The sequence below is a fragment of the Archocentrus centrarchus genome, chromosome 21 (assembly GCF_007364275.1).
Source record: "Archocentrus centrarchus isolate MPI-CPG fArcCen1 chromosome 21, fArcCen1, whole genome shotgun sequence".
In the NCBI taxonomy this organism is placed as follows: domain Eukaryota; kingdom Metazoa; phylum Chordata; class Actinopteri; order Cichliformes; family Cichlidae; genus Archocentrus; species Archocentrus centrarchus.
In genome coordinates this window covers 17,233,388-17,254,325 of record NC_044366.1, presented here as the reverse complement: position 1 = coordinate 17,254,325, position 20,938 = coordinate 17,233,388, and the positions used below count along the sequence as shown (strand labels likewise).

Genomic DNA, 20,938 nt, shown 5'->3' with positions numbered 1-20,938 from the left:
CAGCTAAGAACAGGAAACTGAAACTCAATGCAAAAGAGCACTTTTTGGATGTGATGGAATTGTAGATTTGCATTATGGATGTGCAGCTGACAAATCTGCAGCAACTATGGGATGCTATCATGTCAATATGGGCCCAAAATCTCTCAGGAATATTTCCAGCACCTTGTTGAATCTATGCCAGAAAGAATTAAGGCAGTTCTGAAGGCAAAAGGGGGTCCACCCAGAATTAGCAAGGTGTACCTAATAAAGTAGAAGTGAGTTTTGTGCAGTATTCTAGTACAGTGACAGTAATACTCTTACCCTCATGCCCTCAAAGCGTGACAGAGCTCTCAGTGGCCTCAGAGCTCGTAGGGTTCTCAGAGACTTGATGGCACCGAGATCATTAGCACCTAATGCATTGGCTACCAGACTGACCAGTGAGACCTAGAACGCATGCAAACACAAATATATCATAAGCAGCGATTGCAGCATGAACTCTGTTGACAGTGCAGTTTTATTCAATGGCTCAGCAAAACAACAAAGAAATGATCAAAAAAGTGTGTTTCTGTCTAAGCAGAGATTCAACCTACATCGACAATTAGGAAGTCCAACCAGCACCAGGCATTTGTAAAATACTTGGCAAATCCATATGCCACCCACTTCAGTAACATCTCCAGAATAAAGATGTAGGTAAAAATTTTGTCCGCAAACTCCAAAATAATTTTAATGGTCTTCCTCTGTTCGATGTAGACATCTTCAAATGCCTAAATGTGACAAAAAAGACGAGTATGTGTAAATACAGGTGGAATAAAACACTCTTTAAATATTGAGAATCTACTGCACGATGAGAGATTCCAGATAAAAGATGTCACAAAAATACACAAAAGAAACCAATTTAGGCATTTAAGTGCGACTTATTTTTCTTCACGCAAACACTTACAAGAGCCCCACTGCTAAGCAGGATCATTAAGATGATAAAGCTCTCAAACCAGTTGTGCTCCACTATCCGAAAACAGGTTTTTCGTAGTGTCCACCATATCTTCCACCAGCCCACAGCTACATTTACTTGACAACAAGGGAATGTGTGCACACAGACTGAAAAGAGAAAGGGGAAGATGGTGTTTTAGTCATGGAAAATGCAGATTCAGGTTAAAACTAAGGTTAGGTAGGTGGTGAATTCACCAGCAGGGAAACAGGCATCAGGATCCATAGCTTCTTCTAATTCCAAATCTACAGAAATTCCTCCATCTCCAGCTGGTTGGCCGTCCACCGTGCTACCCTCTGAGGAGCTGGACTGTCCATCATCATTATCATCATCTTCGACAATCTGTTGATGAAATCAAGAGTATAGATGAAAAGTTATGGTAGAGCAAATATAGCAGCCACTGAGTATTACTATTTTCACAGCAACATAGTGTACCAAAAAAATTAATTTTGACTAAGAATATTTAAAGTGTACTTATGAACCAGCATATTACTGAAAATTTATTAACCCCCCCCCCCCACACACACACACACACTTACTCGCACACACGCATGCACACACACACACGCACGCGCACACACACACACACACACACACACACACACACACACACACACACACACACACACACAAAACATCAGCAAAAACTATTAGTGGCTTTACGCCAAAGAACACTTGAGTGGTTCTCAACAGAGAAGGCACCAAGAAGTCTGCATTACAGTCTATACTGTTGTCCAGCCTCCTGCTCAGTTCCATATTATTGTCGGAAGAACATGCACAGCACTGGATGTTTGAACTGTCACATATTTGCTTAGGCACTTATCTATCTATCTATCTATCTATCTATCTATCTATCTATCTATCTATCTATCTATCTATCTATCTATCTATCTATCTATCTATCTATCTATCTATCTATCTATCTATCTATCTATCTATCTATCTATCGCACATGTGTGTGTGTGTGTGTGTGTGAGAGAGATTAGTAATTTAAAGCCTGACAGTGCTTTGCAGTAGCCATACTGTATGTAATCTCCTTCAGCCTGTTGTTCTATGGCTATTTGCAGGGTGTGTCTCCTAATAGCTAGTATGAAAACAGCTTGAATGTCTTCCTGGAGAATGCAGAAGCACTTGGTTGCCCTGGGACCAGCTAATGCAGAGCAGGGCATAATGTAAGCATGTTACTGTGATGTATTGTATGCACTACTGTTAATGTGATGATGCTTTTCGCATCTATTCTGCAACTGTACTTCTCTAAAAAGAATTTCATGTTACATTTGAGCAAAATCAAGAGTCATAAAATCAATCATGGTTGATTTTAAAATATGAGTTAATTTGAATAATCAACAGCACTGTGAGGAACCCATCAGGAACATCAGTGTAACATAATGTAATCCAATGAAAAAAAAAAAAAACAGACCTTAAATTCGCTCATTAAAAAAACCCTCTCTTTCACAGTGTGCCTTTTGTCTTGTTTCCCTCCCCTCACCACCAAGCAGCTGAGGGACATGGCTGCTGCTCCCTGAGCCTGGTTCTTCATGATGTTTCTTCCTGTTAAAAGGGAGTTTTTCCTCCCCACTGTTGCCAAGTGCTTGCTCATAGGGGGCGCCGTATGATTGTTGGGGTTTTTTCTGTATTACTGTAGGGTCTCTACCTAATATAAAGTGCCATGAAGTGACTGTTGTTGTGAATTGGCTCTATTTAAATGAAATCAAATCAAATTGCATTGAACTGATCTTTAAGTTTATTATTAAGATCATAGTAGTGGTGCACTGGACCACAGCCTATCAGTACAGTCATGGTAAGAAGAAAGTACTCCCTCTTTCAATTCTAAGATGTTATGTACCAGAACATAATAAAACCTCAGACGAACTGCAAAACATAACATATTAGACATTGTCATTATTTGTCAAAAACTAAACCAAAGTGCGCGGTTTTGTTCACGAATGACGGGAGAAGGGAGCGGGAGATCGACAGACAGATTGGGGCTGCATCTGCGGTGATGTTGACGCTGCACTGGTCTGTCGTGGTGAAGAGGAAGCTGAGCGTAAAAGCGAAGCTGTCAATTTAACGGTCGATCTATGTTCCTACCCTCACCTATGGTCACGAGCTTTGAGTAATGACTGAAAGCATAAGATCGTGAATACAAGCGGCAGAAATGAGCTTCCTCTGAAGGGTGGCTGGCTGGGTGGTTCCTTGGGGACTGGGCTGGTGGCGTCTTGGGGTCACTGTTGGCCCTGGGGTGGTTTCCACTCGCCCCATCTTCAGAGGGTGGGTAGCTATGAATGAATGTGTGTCTTTGTATTTGTCATAGTCTTCCTGAGTATGGGTGGGTGAGTGGATGTATATGTATGGTGTATCTATGTTTATATATGTATGAGTGAGTGTGTATGTGCATGTATATGTATTTGTGCATAAATGTGTACATGGGTGTGCTTGTGGGTGTGCGTGGGGTTGTATGTTTGGCTGGACCTGGGTCTGGGCCTGTGCCTTGCCTCCTGGCCGCTCCTTGCTGGTTGCCTCTTCCCCCCTGCCCCCCTGGGGTGTGGGTACCTCCGGGTTCCTGGGTGGGGCTGGATGTTCTGGCGTGGGTGGTGACCTGCTCCCCTTGGGGGCTGCGGCGCGGGGCTGCATTGGCCTCTTCGGCGTGGGGGGGGGCTCTGTGGGGGCTCGAGCGGTCCTCGGGTGCTGGGGCCCTGGGGCCCTGCTGCCGGCCCGTGCGGGGTGCTGGCCGCTGGGGGGGGGGCTGGGTTCTCGTTGTCTCGGATTCTCTGGTGCCCTTGCTCCTTGACTAAGGGGGCTCCGTCCAAGACCTCCCTCCCCTGTCTGCTGGGGTGGGTGTGCGGTTGTCTTTGGAATGAGTGGCCGCGGGTCTTCGTAGGTCTTGGTGGGCTGCTGGCGGCCTGGGCTTCCTGGGGCTCTCTTTGCCTGCCTCTAGCTTCTGATGGGCAGAGCTGCGGCGTTCTGCCCTCGTTGGTAAGTACATTTCATGACACAAACACAAATACTCACGTAATCATAAAGGGTTGGTCTGTGTAATCAAGCAATTTTTGTTTTCCCCACACAATTTTTAATTTTGCAAGTATTGTCAGTATCTTTTATGTTTAACAAGTGACTAATTATTTGGTTTATTCATCCTATGTTTTTTCTCTCTATTCTCTTCTTTCCCTTCTTTCTTACTCTCTCTTTCTCTCTCCCTTTTTCTTTTCTTCTTTTCTTTTTCCTAAGCCTGTCAGGTCTGGCAAAATTCATCACACAGTATGCTAAAAAGAACTAAAATAAAATAAAGGGTCACACACTAACAAGAGAAGCCTATAGAGAACCTATAGAGCTCACCTTGAAATAGCAAATATGTTTGGCACAACAATGCTTTCAGATCACAGTTCTGTTTGCAAGATCTGCCAGACATGACAGGCTAAAAAAAAAAAAAAAGAAATGAGCTTCCTCTGAAGGGTGGCTGGCCTCTCCCTTAGAGATAGGGTGAGGAGTGCGGCCATTTGGGAGGGGCTCAGAGTAGAGCTGCTGCTCCTCCACATTGAGAGGAGCCAGTTGAGGTGGCTTGGGCATCTGGCTAGAATGCCTCCTGGGTGCCTCTTGGGTGAGGTGTTCCAGGCATGTCCTACTGGAGAGGGTAGACCCAGAATACACTGGAGAGTTTATATGTCTCAGCTGGCCTTGGAATGCCGTAGGGTCCTTCCGGATGAGCTGGTGGAGGAGGCTGAGGAGAGGGAAGCATGGGCTTCTCTGCTTAGGCTGCTGCCCCCAGCGACCCAGCCCCAGATAAGCAGAAGAAAATGGATGGATGGATGGATGGATAAACCAAAGTGCAGAAGCAGAGTGTGAAAATCTAAGTACATCCTAACTGCTTCCATTAGAACTATGAGGGTAAGTAGCAGCCAGGTGCTGCTAATCCATTGCACTTGATTATTTGATCATCCGCAAGTGTGAGCACCTCCATAAAAGCAGAAGTTTTGTCAGTTTACTGGTGTGGAGCATCCAGCTGTGTGTTAACACAATACCAAGGAGGAAAGGCATCAGCAGTGAACTTAGAGAAGCAATTGTTACTGCTCATCAATCTGGGATGATAAGTGATAATTGATCTGTTAAAGGGTTATTTGATCCTTATCCCAAAAGGGGCACAGAGTTTAAAAAGTTCTTAGAGCAACAGCAAATAAGCAATAGGAATGTCAAACCATACAAATCTTCCCATAAAATACTGCTAGGAAAAATATATTTAAATGTGTTACCAAAATATTTTAAGTAACAATCCAAATAATAAATACATGTAATAACAGTGCAACTGCCATAGTATAGAAACTGAATGTATTTCATTTCTACAACACGAAACACAGTCCTCTTATGAGGAGGAATAAACTCTACAGCACTTAGACTTAAATGGCTCATAATGTAATCTGCACACTTGTGTCTTCCTGTCTATATGGCCTCTCCTTGTTAAAAGCTTGTGGTATATGGGCAGTTAGGGGAAACACTGTGATACATGTCATTGGCATGACTGTAGATTGTAGGATAACTTTTTCACCTATGGAAATGGAATACCTAACTTTTCTCAAAACATGTTCGCTTACGCCAGAGTTCTATTACATGCCATAAACATTCAACTTACAACGTAGTTTAGAAAACTTGCTTTATAACAGAAATCAGACTTCTAAAGAGAGCAGTTCCTTACCACAGGGCATCCTACTGCATCTGATGAGACACTGCTGAAGTCCTCAGTGTTGAGATTTTCAAAGTCAGACTCTCCGATGGCAATAGGAACAGTGACAGTCACACTAGGGTTGTTGATGAAAGACATTATGGAATCATCACTCTTGCTGCAGACTATGTATTTGTCCCCAGTTTTGTCCACTCCGATCACCTCTCCATTGCCATGGTTAAGGATACTGTTTGACCCTAAAGATTTGTGGAGTTCATCCAGAGATTTTTCCTCACACTTCTTTTTTTTCTTATTACTGAAGCAGGCACTGCTGCAGCTGCTTCGAAGCAATGACTTGGCGAAGGCAATGCCTTTGTGTATACGTGCAATGGCAATTTGCAAATTGTTTGTCTCGTTGTCATCTTCTGCTGCTGCGAGGTTGTCAGCACTGAATGAACTCAGCAGGAGGGCCAAGAAGAGGTTCAGGACCTATCAGGTTATGATATGACAAGTTTTACATTTAAACAACAAAACACACATTATTGTAAAATTGTATTATGAACAGATACTTAAATTAAGAACTACATTTTTAAACAGTTGGCTGAGTTTAAGTTAATGAATTGACCATAAAAAATTTTATGTACCACAAGGTTTCCTATAACCATGACCAACATGTAGACAATGATGCACACGGTAGTCCCAGCCACCTCCATACAGTCCCACATGGTTTCTATCCACTCTCCACAAAGCACTCGGAAAACAATGAGGAATGAGTGGAAGAAGTCGTTCATGTGCCAGCGAGGCAGAGTGCAGTCTTCAGAAATTTTACACACACAATCCCTGTATTTTTTTCCAAATAGCTGCATGCCCACCACAGCAAAGATGAAGACGATAATGGCCAGGACCAGCGTCAGGTTGCCCAAAGCTCCGACTGAATTACCAATTATTTTGATCAGTTTATTTAGAGTCGGCCAGGATTTAGCCAACTTGAATACTCTGAGCTGTATAAAAAATAAAGAAAAGGAAAGAAAAAGAAAACAAGTCATTTCCTAACTCAAAACACACCTGAACATACAGGCTATGACATACAGCGGCAAGCAGAAGAATGTGAGTCATTTGGAAACTATGTAGATTTAAGTAAAATAAATAAATAAATAAATAAATAATGCTTGACCCGGCCCGGTGGCACCAAAACAGCCCCAAAGTATAATGCTCCCTCACTGCTGAAATTATGTTTTTATGCTCGTGTGTTTTTGTATTGGTATGCATTGCGATTGTGTTGTACTGCATGTTCTTTCTGTCATGGTGTTGTCATTGTGTCAGGTGGTGTGTGGTGTATGGTGTGAACTTTCATAGCTGAGTCGCACTAGAGTAAAAATGGGATGGCAACCACCTTGCAAGTTGTAGAAAAAAAATTGCATTCTGATTTGCTTTTTGCATTCTGAAAATTTGCAAATAACTGCTGTCTAATTTATATAAAGAGGCACATGTTCCAATCAATCTGAGTGACTCGGCACCAGTGAGTGCCACTCATCTGCGATGTGTCTCTTTGGAACAGGGGATTTGAACTGGTAGTATTTTGGTCATATTCCTATTTAAAGGCAAGGCTGCAGAGTGCCTGGTCGTGTTGCTTTTAAATCACCGTCCTGCAGCAACTACGTCCCTAATTGTGGAAGAATTTCTGTTTCAAATCTGACGCTGTGGCTGGACTTTGAATCTAAGAAGTTAATGTGAATTTCTGTTTTAATGTTAATTTCCATGTATGTAGACAGCAACAGATTTGTGATTTTAGCCAATTTATCACATCTAATTGCTGTATTATTATCACAAACAGATTGCATCAATTTGCCAACTTGACCCCAGTCAATCGCAAAGCAGATTGGCTCCATATTATTGCCATTTTATGGTTGTCTTGATACATCAAATTTGCTCTGAAGACAGCAACTGACTGCAAGTGGTCACAGATGTGGTCGCTGTCTTCAAAGCAACCCCTTCAAAGTCAATGAGATTGCAATTTCATTACATGCATTTGCAATAATTTTGGTCATGCCACAGTCTCTAACCACTGTTTTCCTAGTCTGATTGTAGCATTGGGTAACAAGGCCAAAGCCAACCAAACAAGTAGCATGGTGCTGAGTGGATGAAAACAGAGCAAAAACTGAGCCAGAGAGTTCTTAAAAGCTTCATGGAGACTGGCCAGGTGCTCTCAGTTGTACTGTTTAGTTCTGTGTACAAGAAAACTGCAAGACAGCTCCTTCATTTTGGTTCTTTGAGGTCTCTGTTTTTTTGTAAATCAGAGTTCCCTTGTTGTTACACTGACTGCTCCCCAGGCTTGCTAACTCCTGAGCCCACTTACTTTCTGTTAATATTATTTGGCAAGTGGCTACATACACCAGCCCACACTGCGAATGGTTGAATGATGTACTGAATATAGGCAAAATATAGCAATGAATGTATGCATTGTCAGTTGAAATAGATTGTTTCTTGTGTGTGTGTGTGTTTGTGTGTGTGTGTATATGTAGGTGCATATGGGTGTGTGTATGGATGTGTGTGTGTGTGTGTGTGTGTGAGTATATCAACCCCTTTTATTTTTTTTTATTTTTTTTTATTTTATTTTTTTTCTATCTCCTTTCTTCCTTTTCTCTCCCCCCCCCCCCCCCCTTTTCTCCCCCCCACCTCTTGTTCTTGCCCCTTCCTTGTTGCCTGTCAGACTTGGCATGAATGACTAAATAAAAAGATAAATAAATAAAAATAAAATTGCAAACATTAACAAGAAGAGCCTATAGGAAACATATAGAGCTGTTCTTGTCAAAGCAAATATGTTTGGTACATCAGTGCATTCGGATCATCATTCCGATTGTGAAAGATGCCAGACATGACAGGCTAAAAAAAAAAAAAATAAAATAAAAAAAAAAAAAAAAAATGAAATAGATTGTTTCTTCATCTCTAACATATATGACGAGTTAACCAAACTTTATGACAGATGTATACATAGATTCAGATAATTCCAAATGTTTCACTTGCTTCTTCTTGCCAGTGTAGGTGTATATTTAGACTTACCAATCTGAACGATCTCAAAACAGACATGTTCTTCACATTTTCCAAACAAAGCTCGATCAAGCTGAGACTGACAATGATTCCATCAAAAATATTCCATCTCTCTTGAAAGTAATAGTATGGATCCAGTGCAATGACCTTGAAGACCATTTCAGCTGTGAAGATACCAGTGAATATCTACACACACACACACACACACACACACACACACACACACACGCACACACACACACACACGCACGCACGCACAACAAACAATAATAGCTAAAAGTTAATGAAAACAACAAGTATTTTATAAGAAAAAAATCAGCTATTAATTGAACTTACCTTATTGCCCACAATAAGCATCTCTTGGAACCCACGAGTCATTGGATAATGCTCCATGGCCATAAATAGTGTGTTGAGTGCAATGCAGATAGTGATGAATAGGTCCATAAATGGGTCCATCACAATTAATTTAATAATTTTCTTGAATTTCAGCCACCCTGGGGAACACTCCCAGATGAGGAAGGTGTGAGCAAAATCATACCAGCAAGGAGGACACTTCTGCCTTGACTCTTCAAGCTCTGATGGCAAAACAATCAAAATAATTTGTGTGAAGGTACAGTTGATCTTTTTAACTTTGCAGATATAGTTGAGTTTCGCTATTCATGCCATGGTGAAAAACACCTACCCTCCATTGTGCTGGTTATGACACTGGCAATACTATGAGCTCTCTGTCTGCCCTCTGGGCTCTGAAGGAAGTCCATATACCCTTGGTTTATTCCTCCAGTGCTGTGCCTGTACTCTACGTCAGTAGTGTCAGCCTGAGGATAGAAACAATTGTTACACATGTAACCATACAAAAATGTGTTGAATTTTACCATGAATAAATAACAACACAAACATAACTAACTACCAGTTATTATATTCACATTGCAGTATGTTTACTAAATAAATACATTAATTAAAAAAAAAAAACAAGCAGAGGAAATATTCAATAGAAAGCTGCATATCTTTTTACCAAAATGTATCCAATAAGAAAATCTCAAAATAAAGCTTTCTGGAATAAAATGACATTTGACATTCTGGTCAAATGGTCAGAAGCTACAGCTATGCCTGCAAATCACTGTGGATAACAAAACAAAACAAAACAAAACAAAGCAAAGCAAATATTGATATTTAGTTTTCTAATAACATGGTTATGTCATGATCCATGGGTTTTGGTCTTAATATTGATGTTTATTATTTAGAGTTTGTGTTATTTTTGTGTTCTTGAGTCCTTTTTATTCCATAGTGAGCTCGTGCTGTATATTATTTTTGAACCTAAAGTAGAGTTAGTTTTCTGTTTTGTCTTCAGTTTTCAGTTCATTCTGAGTGCAGTCATTTGGGAGGGGCTCAGAGTAGAGCCAGCTGAGGTGGTTCAGGCATCTGACTAGGATGCCTCCTGGGTGCCTCTTGGGTGAGGTGTTCTGGGCATGTCTTTCAAAAAGCTACTTTTGCTTTCTTGCTTGGAACACATTTCAGAGCCTGTACTTTTTCACTTTTACTTGAGTAAACAAGTTGAATCAGTACTTCAACTTTTACCACAGTATTTTTTATCTGTACAAGTATCTGTACTTCTACTTAAGTACAGAATGTTTGTACTTCTGCCACCGCTGGTATTTTGGTTATATTACTGTATAAAAGCAGGGCTGCAGAGTGCCTGGTCATGTTGCTGTTAAATCCCTGTCCTGCAGCAACTACGTCCCTATTTGTGGAAGAATTTCTGTTTTAAATCTGACACTGTGGCTGGACTTTGAATCTAAGAAGTTAATGTGAATTTCTGTTTAATGTTGAATTCCATGTACGTAGACAGCAACAGATTTGTGATTTTAGCCAATTTATCACAGTTAATTGCTGTATTGTCACAAACAGATTGCATCAAATTGCCAACTTGAGCGGGAGGAGGCCCTGGGGCAGACCCAGGACACGCTGGAGAGATGGTATCTCTCGGCTGGCCTGGGAACGCCCCAGTGTCCCCTGGATGAGCTGGAGGAAATGGCTAGGGAGACAGAGGTCTGGGCTTCTGTGCTTAGGTTGCTGCCCCCATGACCCAGCCCCGGATAAGTGGAAGAAAATGAATAGACGGCTGGATGGAGTTCATTCATGCTTAGTATTTTCTTTGTAACCATCCCTGTGTCCTTGTGTATCATGTTTAAGTGTGTATTCTTTGTAGTCTTGAATTCTGTGTCTCCTTTTGCATGTGGTGGTAAAAGACTTCCTTTTTGTTACTCAGTCTGTCTTGGTGTCTGCATTTGGGTTTTCATCTTAAACCTTATTACAGGTTATCAACTATACACTGTTATCATGACACCACTATTAATTATAACTATAAGCAGAAGTATGAATCAAAAGCCAAGGTTCTGTTAATTGGGTAAAAAGTTCTGTTAAATACATCACTTCCGGTGGGTCATTTCAGTGACCATGGGTCCATCATTGTATCATGATTGGTTAAGTTAAAATACCAAGAGTCATTGCAGTTTTGAAAAAAAAAAAAAAATCCAAAATTTTTTTGCAATGATTTGAAAAAAGGTTCAGCCAAAATAACAAATATAGCTTGCAACATATATATATATAATAAAATGTGTGTGTGTGTGTGTGAGAGTCGGATAGGCAAAAGGCAAAGAGAAAAAAAGAGAAAATAAAGAAACAGAAACATTATATAAGGTGGGCTGTCTGGGCTACAGAACCCTTTCTTACATTGTCTCCAGTGGAGCCCATGTCTAACGTCACTTTAGGCAGAAGGAGCCCCCCAGGTGACGAGGGGAGTGCATTCCCACCCACCAGAGAGACAACCCCATTGCAGTCTACAGAGCTGTGCCTGAGCTCACGGGGCTGAAATCTGCGATGTGAAAAGAAGCTGCACTGGCTCATACTGCTGCTGCGTTGATCCCTCCTTTGGGGGAAAAAAAAAGAGCCCCTCCGACTGAGGTTGTCCTCAAAAATGCTGTTCTCATCATCAGCAAATTCATTTTCTGAGCCTATTTCCTGGGCTTGGCTTTGGAAACTGAAAAGGCTGGTCTTGCTGTTCCTTCTGGATGAGAAGAGGGGTCCACGAAAACTCAGAAATGACTGGAAGAGAAAGATAGTCTCCAATGGATGTATGATACATGACAATCAAAAAGAGGATAGAATAGAGAGACAATGATCTTCATATGTAAGAACGAAGAAAAAAAGATTTCTTTGAGAAAAACTTCATGATGGTGATGATGATGATGTCGATGACTATTTTAAGGAAAATGCAAAATTAAAACTATTAATGCGAACAGGAAACATCATGATAATGATCATGACGGAATGACGAAGGAAAGCATGATGATGAAGATGGTGGTGGTGATGATGATGATGATGATGAATTGTTGCAAGAAGAAAATGGCACATAAAAAAATATCTTGATGATAGCATATGCTGTACAATGATAGGAACTTAAGAATTTGATGAAGGCAAAGAAGATGATGATAATGATGATGATGATGATGATGATGACGATGATGATGACGATGATGAAACCGATGGCAATAAAAGCGTGATGGCAGTGAAGAAAAAGTTGCATTGAGATTAAATGGCATGACATAAAAGAAATCAAAACATTTGTTAGCAGCTCATGAATGTTTTGAAAGGTTAGTAGATTCATAAAGTGAATAACAAAACATAAAATGTACTGAATATCCTAAACATTTTCAACAGTTATCTCAAATGTCATTATCAATCCATTTGCTTCCCCTGCCTGTCAGTCTGTTTGAACCCTGCAAGAGCTTGACAAAAGCCAGTGAGTCTTTGTGTTAAGAATTGTTACAAAGAGCTTTCTGAATACATATATATCTGTCATTCAAATTAAAGAGTAGTGATTGCAAGCTGTCATTTTGAATCCTCTAAGGTTTTTTAATAAACCACTGGAACAGCCATGAATTTACCAGTTTTTAATGCAGTGCTGCCTGAGGGCCTGAAGATCACGGCATCCAATATCAGTTGCAGTCTTGTCCTTTTACACCCAGTCATGTTACTGACCTCTTGCCAGTTAACATAATTAGTTGAAAAATGTTCCTACAGCTGTTTCTTTTTAGTACCACTTACTTTTCCAGCCTTTTTATCTTTTCTGTGTTCTATTGAGAATAACATATGGGTTCATGGGATTCATTCCATTCTGTTTTTATTTACATTTTACACAGTGTCCCAACTTTATGGTATTGGGCTTGTGTAATTGTTGAGTAATTTACGATAAATGTAATAAATAGTAATGAAATACACTTACAGTACAATCCACAATAAACAATTTAAAGAGGCTTTAGAACTGAAAAGATCATATGACTTTCATAGAAAAATACCTGATGTGCAGACGAGCATTTCATGTCATAGTTGAGCAGGTTTGCATCCACAGAGAAGCGGTTGCGAGTCCTCTGTATACTGTCCTGTGACTCAGATTTAGGAAGCTTCCCCTCAGGCCCTTTTCCTTCTTCCTCCTTTCTTTTTTTCCGCCTGTTGCGTCTCTCCTTTGCACTTTTGGAGCTCAGCTTGGAGGCATCAGAGGAACTTTCTGCGCCACCAACTTTATCACTGGCCTCCCCACCCTCTGCTTCAGCAGCAGCTACTGCTGCCTAGAAGAGGGAAGATAAGACAATGATGGTATACAGATTGATAAATGTTGGAATCCTGATTCTTGGTGTGAATCTCCTGGTTGGTTAGGACCTCTCTGTGTGAAGTATGCTCTCCCTGTGCCTATGTGGGTTTCCTCCAGGTATACCAGTTGCCTCCAATGGTTATTAGTTGATTTTTAAAATTTGTTGTACATTTGAATAGTTTTATGCATCTCTGTGTTATCCCAGTCATAGACTTGCAACCTGTCCAGTATGTACCTTCCCAGGAGAGAGGCCAGTGTTAGATAATCCATCACCTCTGCTGAATAAGTGGTCATGAAAATGTGTGGATGGAAATGTGTGTTATACAGGTAAAATATCGTCAGAAAAAGTGCCCTAAATTAAAAAAAAAAAAAAAATCAAATCATTATATAGGTAATAAATTACACTAACCATTTATACATGTAAATAATACATAAAATGACCACACAACCAGTGTACGCTTATTTTGGAGACATCCACTGTCTGGTTTTTGCAGTCTAAGAATGCAAAGTCTACAAAGTATTCTCTTTATGAACAGTATTTTTGTTTGTAAACCTGATCGAATTTCTAGTACTTTAAAGAAGACACATCTTGACTTATCTAAAATGATATCTTGTGAAGAATCAAGGAGTTAATCAATGTACCTGAGCTTCCTCTTGTTGTTGTCTCAGCTGCTCAAGCATGGCCTGAAACTCCTCCTCCTTCTCCTGAGCTTCCTTTGCAGCAGCCTGGTTCTGCTCCTCATAGGCCATAGCTACAACAGCCAAGATCAGGTTGACCAAGTAGAAGGAACCAAGGAATATTACCAGCAAAAAAAAAATCATGTAGGGCTTCCCAGATGCTCGCAAAGTCTGGAAAGAAAAAATAAATACAAAATACTGTCAGCCACCAGTGCTACCCTGCAGCCTCCTAGCAGTAGAATCTTTAAGTGGTGCAAATCCCCTGGAAGCGCAAGTTCTAGAACACATACCAGGTCTTGTTAAATAAGAAATGAATAAGAAATGTTAAAATTATAATAAATATAAACCACTGAGAATACTGTCACTTTCTGTGATTGGCATTATTATGGTAAAAACTAACTCATCCAAGATTTTTAGTAGATGCAGCTATGGCGTCAATTTGAACATTTGAACATCCTAGATCACATCTTTTTCAGTTATTGCGTTCATAAACTTGAAAGCTGGGCACCTGCCTGGTGGGGTGATAATACCATAAATAAACAACAAATAAGATATTGGTATACTTACACTTACTTAAAATACAGCACTTATACCTATCATAACACGCTAGGCTTCTCTATAAAATTTTTCTTTTACCCTACCTTTTTATTTTGTGTTTCACAATCTTCTTACATGCCTAACTTTGACTGTCATGGCTACAGTGTGCTACAGCATAGAAACATGCAAACTTTTACCCTTTCACAGTGAATATTTTCCAAATTAGAGGCCCTCGAAATAGAGGTGCATCTAAATTTTTCACTTTTTAACTTGCCTTTTTTCTCAGAGCACTCCCATAATTTCATAAGTAGAGGAGACAGCAGTGACATTTCAGGGATTTAAAAAAGGTTGGTTCAAAACTTTAAGTGCCATTATCATGAGATACATCATAGGTTCAATAGCAAAACTGCATGAATGTCATTTCTATTATGTAGAGTAACAGAAACAAAGATTAATAGCTCACCAGCTACTGAACACGTTTTCCTACAAACCTAACCTGCCACTCCTCTCCATTCAACTCCTCTAAGTTCCACATTTCCATATTCAAGCTCTATAAAAACAAACCTTTAACTTTGAGTTCAGCATTTTGCATTTGAGTCTGCTGATACTTTCTCTAAATGTGAAATAAACTCTCTGTAAACTATTTGAACTGTCTGCTTTGCTTGAGGTACAAGTTAAATTTATGGACAAATATATTATAAATTTGTCTCCCTATTCATTTGTCTGTGACCAATACTATGTTGCCCAAGAGTAACAGACCTACAAGAAAATGATCAAAAAACAAAACTTATGAAATAATAAAACCATCTCTGTTCCACATCATGAAGAAGAAATACTATCGTTAGAAAGCTTATTAATAGTCCCAGTTATTGCTACCTAACTGCACAGAGTGCTAAATAGATCTGCTCATAGTAGCCTTATTGTATCAGTGTTTGCTTTTCTTGTTAGTAAAATGTTTAGCAGTAGCCTATTTGTTGTAAACCTACATGGGTTTTTCCAGCCATTCAAGTGATGTTTGCCTTTGTTTGCCTCAGAGGGACTCATCTTGTTTTCCTTTGATCAAGATGCACCTGCGCAGCATTTAGATGTTTGCTTAAACAGAAAGCTCTGAATATTCTCTTTAATACTAATATTGTGGTAGAAGAATGATATTCCCATAAACATAGCAAGCACTGTCTCTTTATGTGCTCAGAGAAAGAGTGATATAGCAATCTGAAATACATGAGGTTAAACATTTTGTTAAAAAACAAACATGTTCTGATAGGATAACTGATCATCAAAAGGAACAAAGTTAATCAAATGTTAACACAATAATTTTATTATAGTAATTTTATTATTAAATTTAACAGAAATTTTTCCTAGTGTTCACTCACAAGCAGCTATGGGGCTCTTTAAGCTCGGGAGTCAATTTCTCAGTTGGATTTAAATTTATTTATTTATTTATTTTTAAACTGGTCATCTGAATATTAGCAATCCTGCTCTAATATCCAGCACGTTAATTTATAGTGAGTAAAATATTACACCTTCACTATCTTTAAACAGGAAACTGTCATTCAAAAAACTTAATGCAAACATTACACACACTGAAACACTACCACAACGGTTATTACTGAAACTGTACACATTAATTTATATTTATTATGGTCTTTTGGCTTCCCTGTTTAGCTTACCTGCTGGTAAAGGTTTTCCCAATAATCCTGTGTCATCAGTCTGAACAGAGCAAGAAAGGCCCAACCAAATGAGTCAAAACTGGTATAACCATAATCTGGGTTCTTTCCCATTTTGTAGCAAGAGTACCCCTCTGGACACTGCCTGCAAGAAACCATCTGTTAAGCTTATAAGGAACTGGCAGCACAATTCTGTGAATGAATGCACAATACAACACCAATTCCAAAAACGCTGGGAACTGAGAAGACCAATTGCTGGACTTTTGGAAGAGGAATGTTGTCCCATTCTTGTTTGAACAGTCCTGGGTCTTCTTTGTTGTATTTTCCATTTTATGATAAGACAAATAGGATGTTGTGCAAAATATAAATAAAACATAATGGAAAGATTTGCTATGATTTCTCATAAACCCATACTGTGTTCACAATATAACATAAAAAAATCAAATGTTTACTGTATCATGAAAAATATTAGCAAAATATTTACAGCATTGTATACTGCCATCCAGATGGCATCTGTTTCAGAGAAGCCTTGCATATTGCAGTAAGATGATGCTAAACTGTATATTGCAGCTGTTCCAACAGAATGGCTTTGTAGTACAATAGTCCAGGTGCCCTTTCACCAATTGAAAACATTTGGCACATCATGAAATGAAAACATGACAAAGAAGACCCAGCACTGTTGAGCAGCTAGATTCCTATATCTCCCAAAAGTCCAGCAACTGGTCTCAGACATTGCCAGACATTTATGGACTGTTGTTAAAAGAAGAAGGGAAGCTACACAGTGGTAAACATGGGCTTGTCGCAACTCTTTTGAGATGTGTTGCTGTCATCAAATTCAAAATGAACTTTATTTTTCTTAAAATGGTAAATTTTCTCAATTTAAACATTTGTTATATTTTCTATATTCTAGTGTAGATAAAATATGGTTTTATGAGATTAGGAAATCATTGCATTCTGTTTTTAGTTACATTTTACACATCATCCCAACTTTTTTTTGGAATTGGGGTTCAGTCCTCTAGCGAGTGGAGAGGTAACTTTCTTACCCCGCTCCAATGCCATTTCCACAAAGCAGTGGATGTTTTTTGTTCCCAGGAAGATAATAATAAAGACCTAATGAGAAAAGAAGGAAAACATCAGTTAAGTTATTTGTGAGGAGACTGTGACAGCAGTAATTTGTTAGAGGAGCAAAACAAACACTGATGTAAAACATCAGAGGTAGAAATGAGTTACAGCTCTACAATATACAAGAGTGCTTCAGTTGATTATCTCAACTATCTGTGATTCTATTATTGTAAAGTTTTTGTTGGGTCAGAGAAGACTGAAACACATTTTAAGAAGCTAACACAGGTCTGTGTCAGGTGTTGAGGAACCAGGGCATACTGATGATAAGTGGGCTACTGGAAATAGAAGGATATGGCATAAATGGACACGAAATGAAAATTGGGAACTGCTGGAATGCTACTACACATGTAATCCCAGTGAAAGGGGTTACATGAAGAGGATGTGGGACTTATGGATACTTCAACACCCAACATCCAAACAACTTGTAGCTCAGTGTTCCAACATTCGCAAAAAGCAAATGCTAGACTAGAGATTGACGAGGTAAATGCTAAGGCAAAGGGGAGCCAGGACGACAGGTCAGGGGGGAGATATCATCATCCCCACAACCCAAGATTGGGTACCATGCCCCAATAATAACAACTAGTATGCTGAATACCAGAGCAGCTGACCTGAAAGATAAGATCATGGCTAAGATGAAAACCAGGACCCCTCAAAGGTGATTACCAAGACTACGTGAAGTACTGAAAGTTCCCTCTATGCTGCCTTAATCTTAGCCTCTAGTAGTCTTTTCCATGGAGGTTACTGCTTCTTGTGGATGTTCATCTTATAGCCAAGCATCTCTAGGATCATTCCTGCTGTCGTATAGATCAACTGATTGGTTTCATTGATGGTTGAAGTAGAAAAGATGACTAGGCACTAAGATCAAGGCAGCACAGAGGGAAGTTAGCCAGCTATCAGAGTTGCAGAAAGGTGTGATGAAGAAAGGGGTGCCTAAGAAGTACAACAGGCTGTCTTAGAGACTGCCAAGCAAAGACTCACAGGCTTGGCTAACTGCCTAAATAGGTATGCCAGAAAGATAGAAGCCAGGAGAATAAACCATTGAACCATCCAAAGTGTACTCTCAGTGGCAAGGGAAAAATGTGAGAACAGCAACCCCACCAAGGCTGGAGATGGGGCAATACTGCAAAAGCATATGGGAGAAGGATGAATCACACAACACCAATGTGCAGTGGCTAATGGATCTAAGACCAGACCACAGTAACCTCCCTGAACAGGATCCAGTAACCATCACAGTGGCAGACATCCAAGAAAGGGTTTCACATATGAAGAGCTGGGCAGCACCAGACCCTGACATGATTCACACCTACTGGCTAAAGAAGCTAACTGCACTGCATGAGCACCTGGAAGCACAAATGAACCAGCTGCTGAAGGGTAAAACACACCCAGAATGACTGACTGAAGGCCGGACAGTCCTGATCCTGCCTCAGTACATGGAAACTCCTGTCAAGCTTCATAGCAGCTAAGATGAGTAGGCACGTAGCACAATAGATGGGCGGGGCCCAGAAAGGAATTGACAGAGATACCAGGGGAGCAAAACACCAGCTACTGGTAGATAGAGCAGTCACTTGAGACTATAAGACTAGCCTGACCAACCTGGGCACCCCCTGGATTGATTACAAGAAAGCCTGTGACTCGATGCCACACACATGGATCCTAGAATGCCTAGAACTATACAAGATCAAAAGGACCCTAAGACCCTTCATCAAGAACTCAATGGGAATGTGGAGAACAACATTAGAGGCCAACTTCAAGCCAACTGTACAAGTCACCATCAAGTGCAGGATTTACCAAGGAGATGCTCTGTCCCTCCTGCTGTTCTGCATAGGCCTGATCATCAACAAGACTGGCTATGGATACCAACTACGAAATGGAGCAACCATTAGCCACTTCCTGTACATGGATGACAGCAAGCTGTATGCCAGGAGTGAATGAGATGTCGATTCACTGATCCACACCACTAGGATCTACAGCAGTGACATTGGAATGTCATTCGGACTGGAGAAGTGCAGTCGGATGGTAATAAAGAGAGGGAAGGTAGTCAGAACTGAGGGGTTTGCACTACCAGAAGACAACTTTGGAGACATCGAAGACAGCTACAAGTACCTTGGAATCCCACAGGTAAATGGGAACCATGAAGAGGCTGCTAGGAAAGCTGCAACTGCCAAGTACCTTCAGAGAGTAAGGCAAGTCCTGAAGAGTCAGCTGAATGGGAAGAACAAGATCTGGGCAATCAAAACCTACACCCTGCCAGTTGTCAGATACCCTGCTGGGATAATAAGCTGACCAAAGGAGGAAATAGAAGCCACTGATGTCAAGACAAGAAAGCTCCTTACCATGCATAGAGGGTTTTACCCCAAATCCAGCACCCTGAGACTGTACGCTAAGGGGAAGGAAGGACGCCGAAGACTAGTGGGTGTCAGAACCACTATCCTAGATGAAACAACAAAGATCCATGAATACATCAGGATGATGGTCACAAAGAATCATGTGCTTAGTGAGTACTTCAGCCAGCAGAAACCCAAGAAAGAAGAGGAGCAAGAACAGAAACCATCATGGAAGGACAGGCCTCTGCAGGGCATGTACGACCAGCCAATAGAAGAAGTGGCTGATAAAGAAAAATCCTACCAATGGCTGGACAAAGCTTGACTGACAGACAGCACAGAGGCACTAATCATGGCAGCACAGGAACAAGCTCTGAGCACAAGATCGATAGAAGCTGGGGTCTAACACACAAGTGCCAGTGCTCATGGCAGTGCTAGTGTCGGTTTCAATGAACCTGCGAAACGCTTAAGAACGGGCCTGCGTTTCCACCGCACTTTGTGAACTGATTCTTTACATATGAGTGTGGGCAGGTCCACATCTAGACATGGAAGCCGAAGGGTACAAACATGGGAGAACACGCAGATGTGCTGTAAACATATTTTATGGTCCAAACAAAACTACTGCAGCATCTGCGTGCGGCACAAGTTAAACACAGACAGCGAATACGAGCAAGATGACAAGTACAGACTTTGCGTCCTTTTATCTGTGATATGAATGGATCCAAAGCAGCAAGTTCAGCCTTAGGGCCCACCCTAATTCCCAGCCGTGAAAATCGCATTGCTTTTCTCGTATAATACACACCTTGCAGTGAAATAACGGTAGAAAACTTTATGTTGAGATGGCAGAGTCATGCCCTTCTGCTGCTTGCATCACGTGTTCTTGGTTTGAGACCAGCTAGCTTGCGGGGCCTGAGTTGAACCCGTTTTTCGGCCAAGCACCAAGTGCGTTCGCGGTGGAAAAACCGCTGAATGGTTCAAATACCGGCACTGGCACTGGCACCAGCACCTGGTTGGTGGAAATGGGGCCTGAGATCTCTGTCAAGAAGAGTGAAGTCCTAGGAACAGCTAAGATACTGCGCAGGACCCTCAAACTCCCAGGCCTCTGTTTGAGGACCCAAGCTCGGAGGACAAAAAGACTGCCTGCAGGGTGAGCTGGGATGTTTTTTTTTTTTACAGTAGCAGTCAAAGGTTTGGACACATTTATCCATTCATATGAATGGGTGAGTGCGTCCAAACTTTTGGCTAGTATTGTAATTCCAAAATAAAAACTTTTCATTTATCCCTCACATAAAATGTCTT

General features: G+C 40.7%; 1 protein-coding gene across 5 annotated transcripts in view; it reads right to left on the bottom strand.

The window, feature by feature from the left end:
- Positions 1-20,938, bottom strand: part of scn1laa (sodium channel, voltage-gated, type I-like, alpha) — a 30,151-nt gene that overhangs the window by 5,105 nt on the left and 4,108 nt on the right. For 2 of the 5 annotated variants that reach the window (XM_030758909.1, XM_030758905.1), the window contains exons 7-20: positions 17,240-17,306; positions 16,200-16,341; positions 13,957-14,163; positions 13,022-13,291; positions 11,397-11,768; positions 9,349-9,481; positions 9,003-9,241; positions 8,679-8,852; positions 6,263-6,619; positions 5,652-6,107; positions 1,162-1,306; positions 920-1,074; positions 570-743; positions 301-423 (exon numbers count right to left, since the gene is read on the bottom strand). In XM_030758909.1, coding sequence (XP_030614769.1) covers positions 301-423; positions 570-743; positions 920-1,074; positions 1,162-1,306; positions 5,652-6,107; positions 6,263-6,619; positions 8,679-8,852; positions 9,003-9,241; positions 9,349-9,481; positions 11,397-11,768; positions 13,022-13,291; positions 13,957-14,163; positions 16,200-16,341; positions 17,240-17,306 — 3,014 coding nt within the window. Of the gene's footprint in view, positions 1-300; positions 424-569; positions 744-919; positions 1,075-1,161; positions 1,307-5,617; positions 5,631-5,651; positions 6,108-6,262; positions 6,620-8,678; positions 8,853-9,002; positions 9,242-9,348; positions 9,482-11,396; positions 11,769-13,021; positions 13,292-13,956; positions 14,164-16,199; positions 16,342-17,239; positions 17,307-20,938 lie in introns of all 5 variants that reach the window. The other 3 variants (XM_030758907.1, XM_030758906.1, XM_030758908.1) reach the window with 3 other exon arrangements.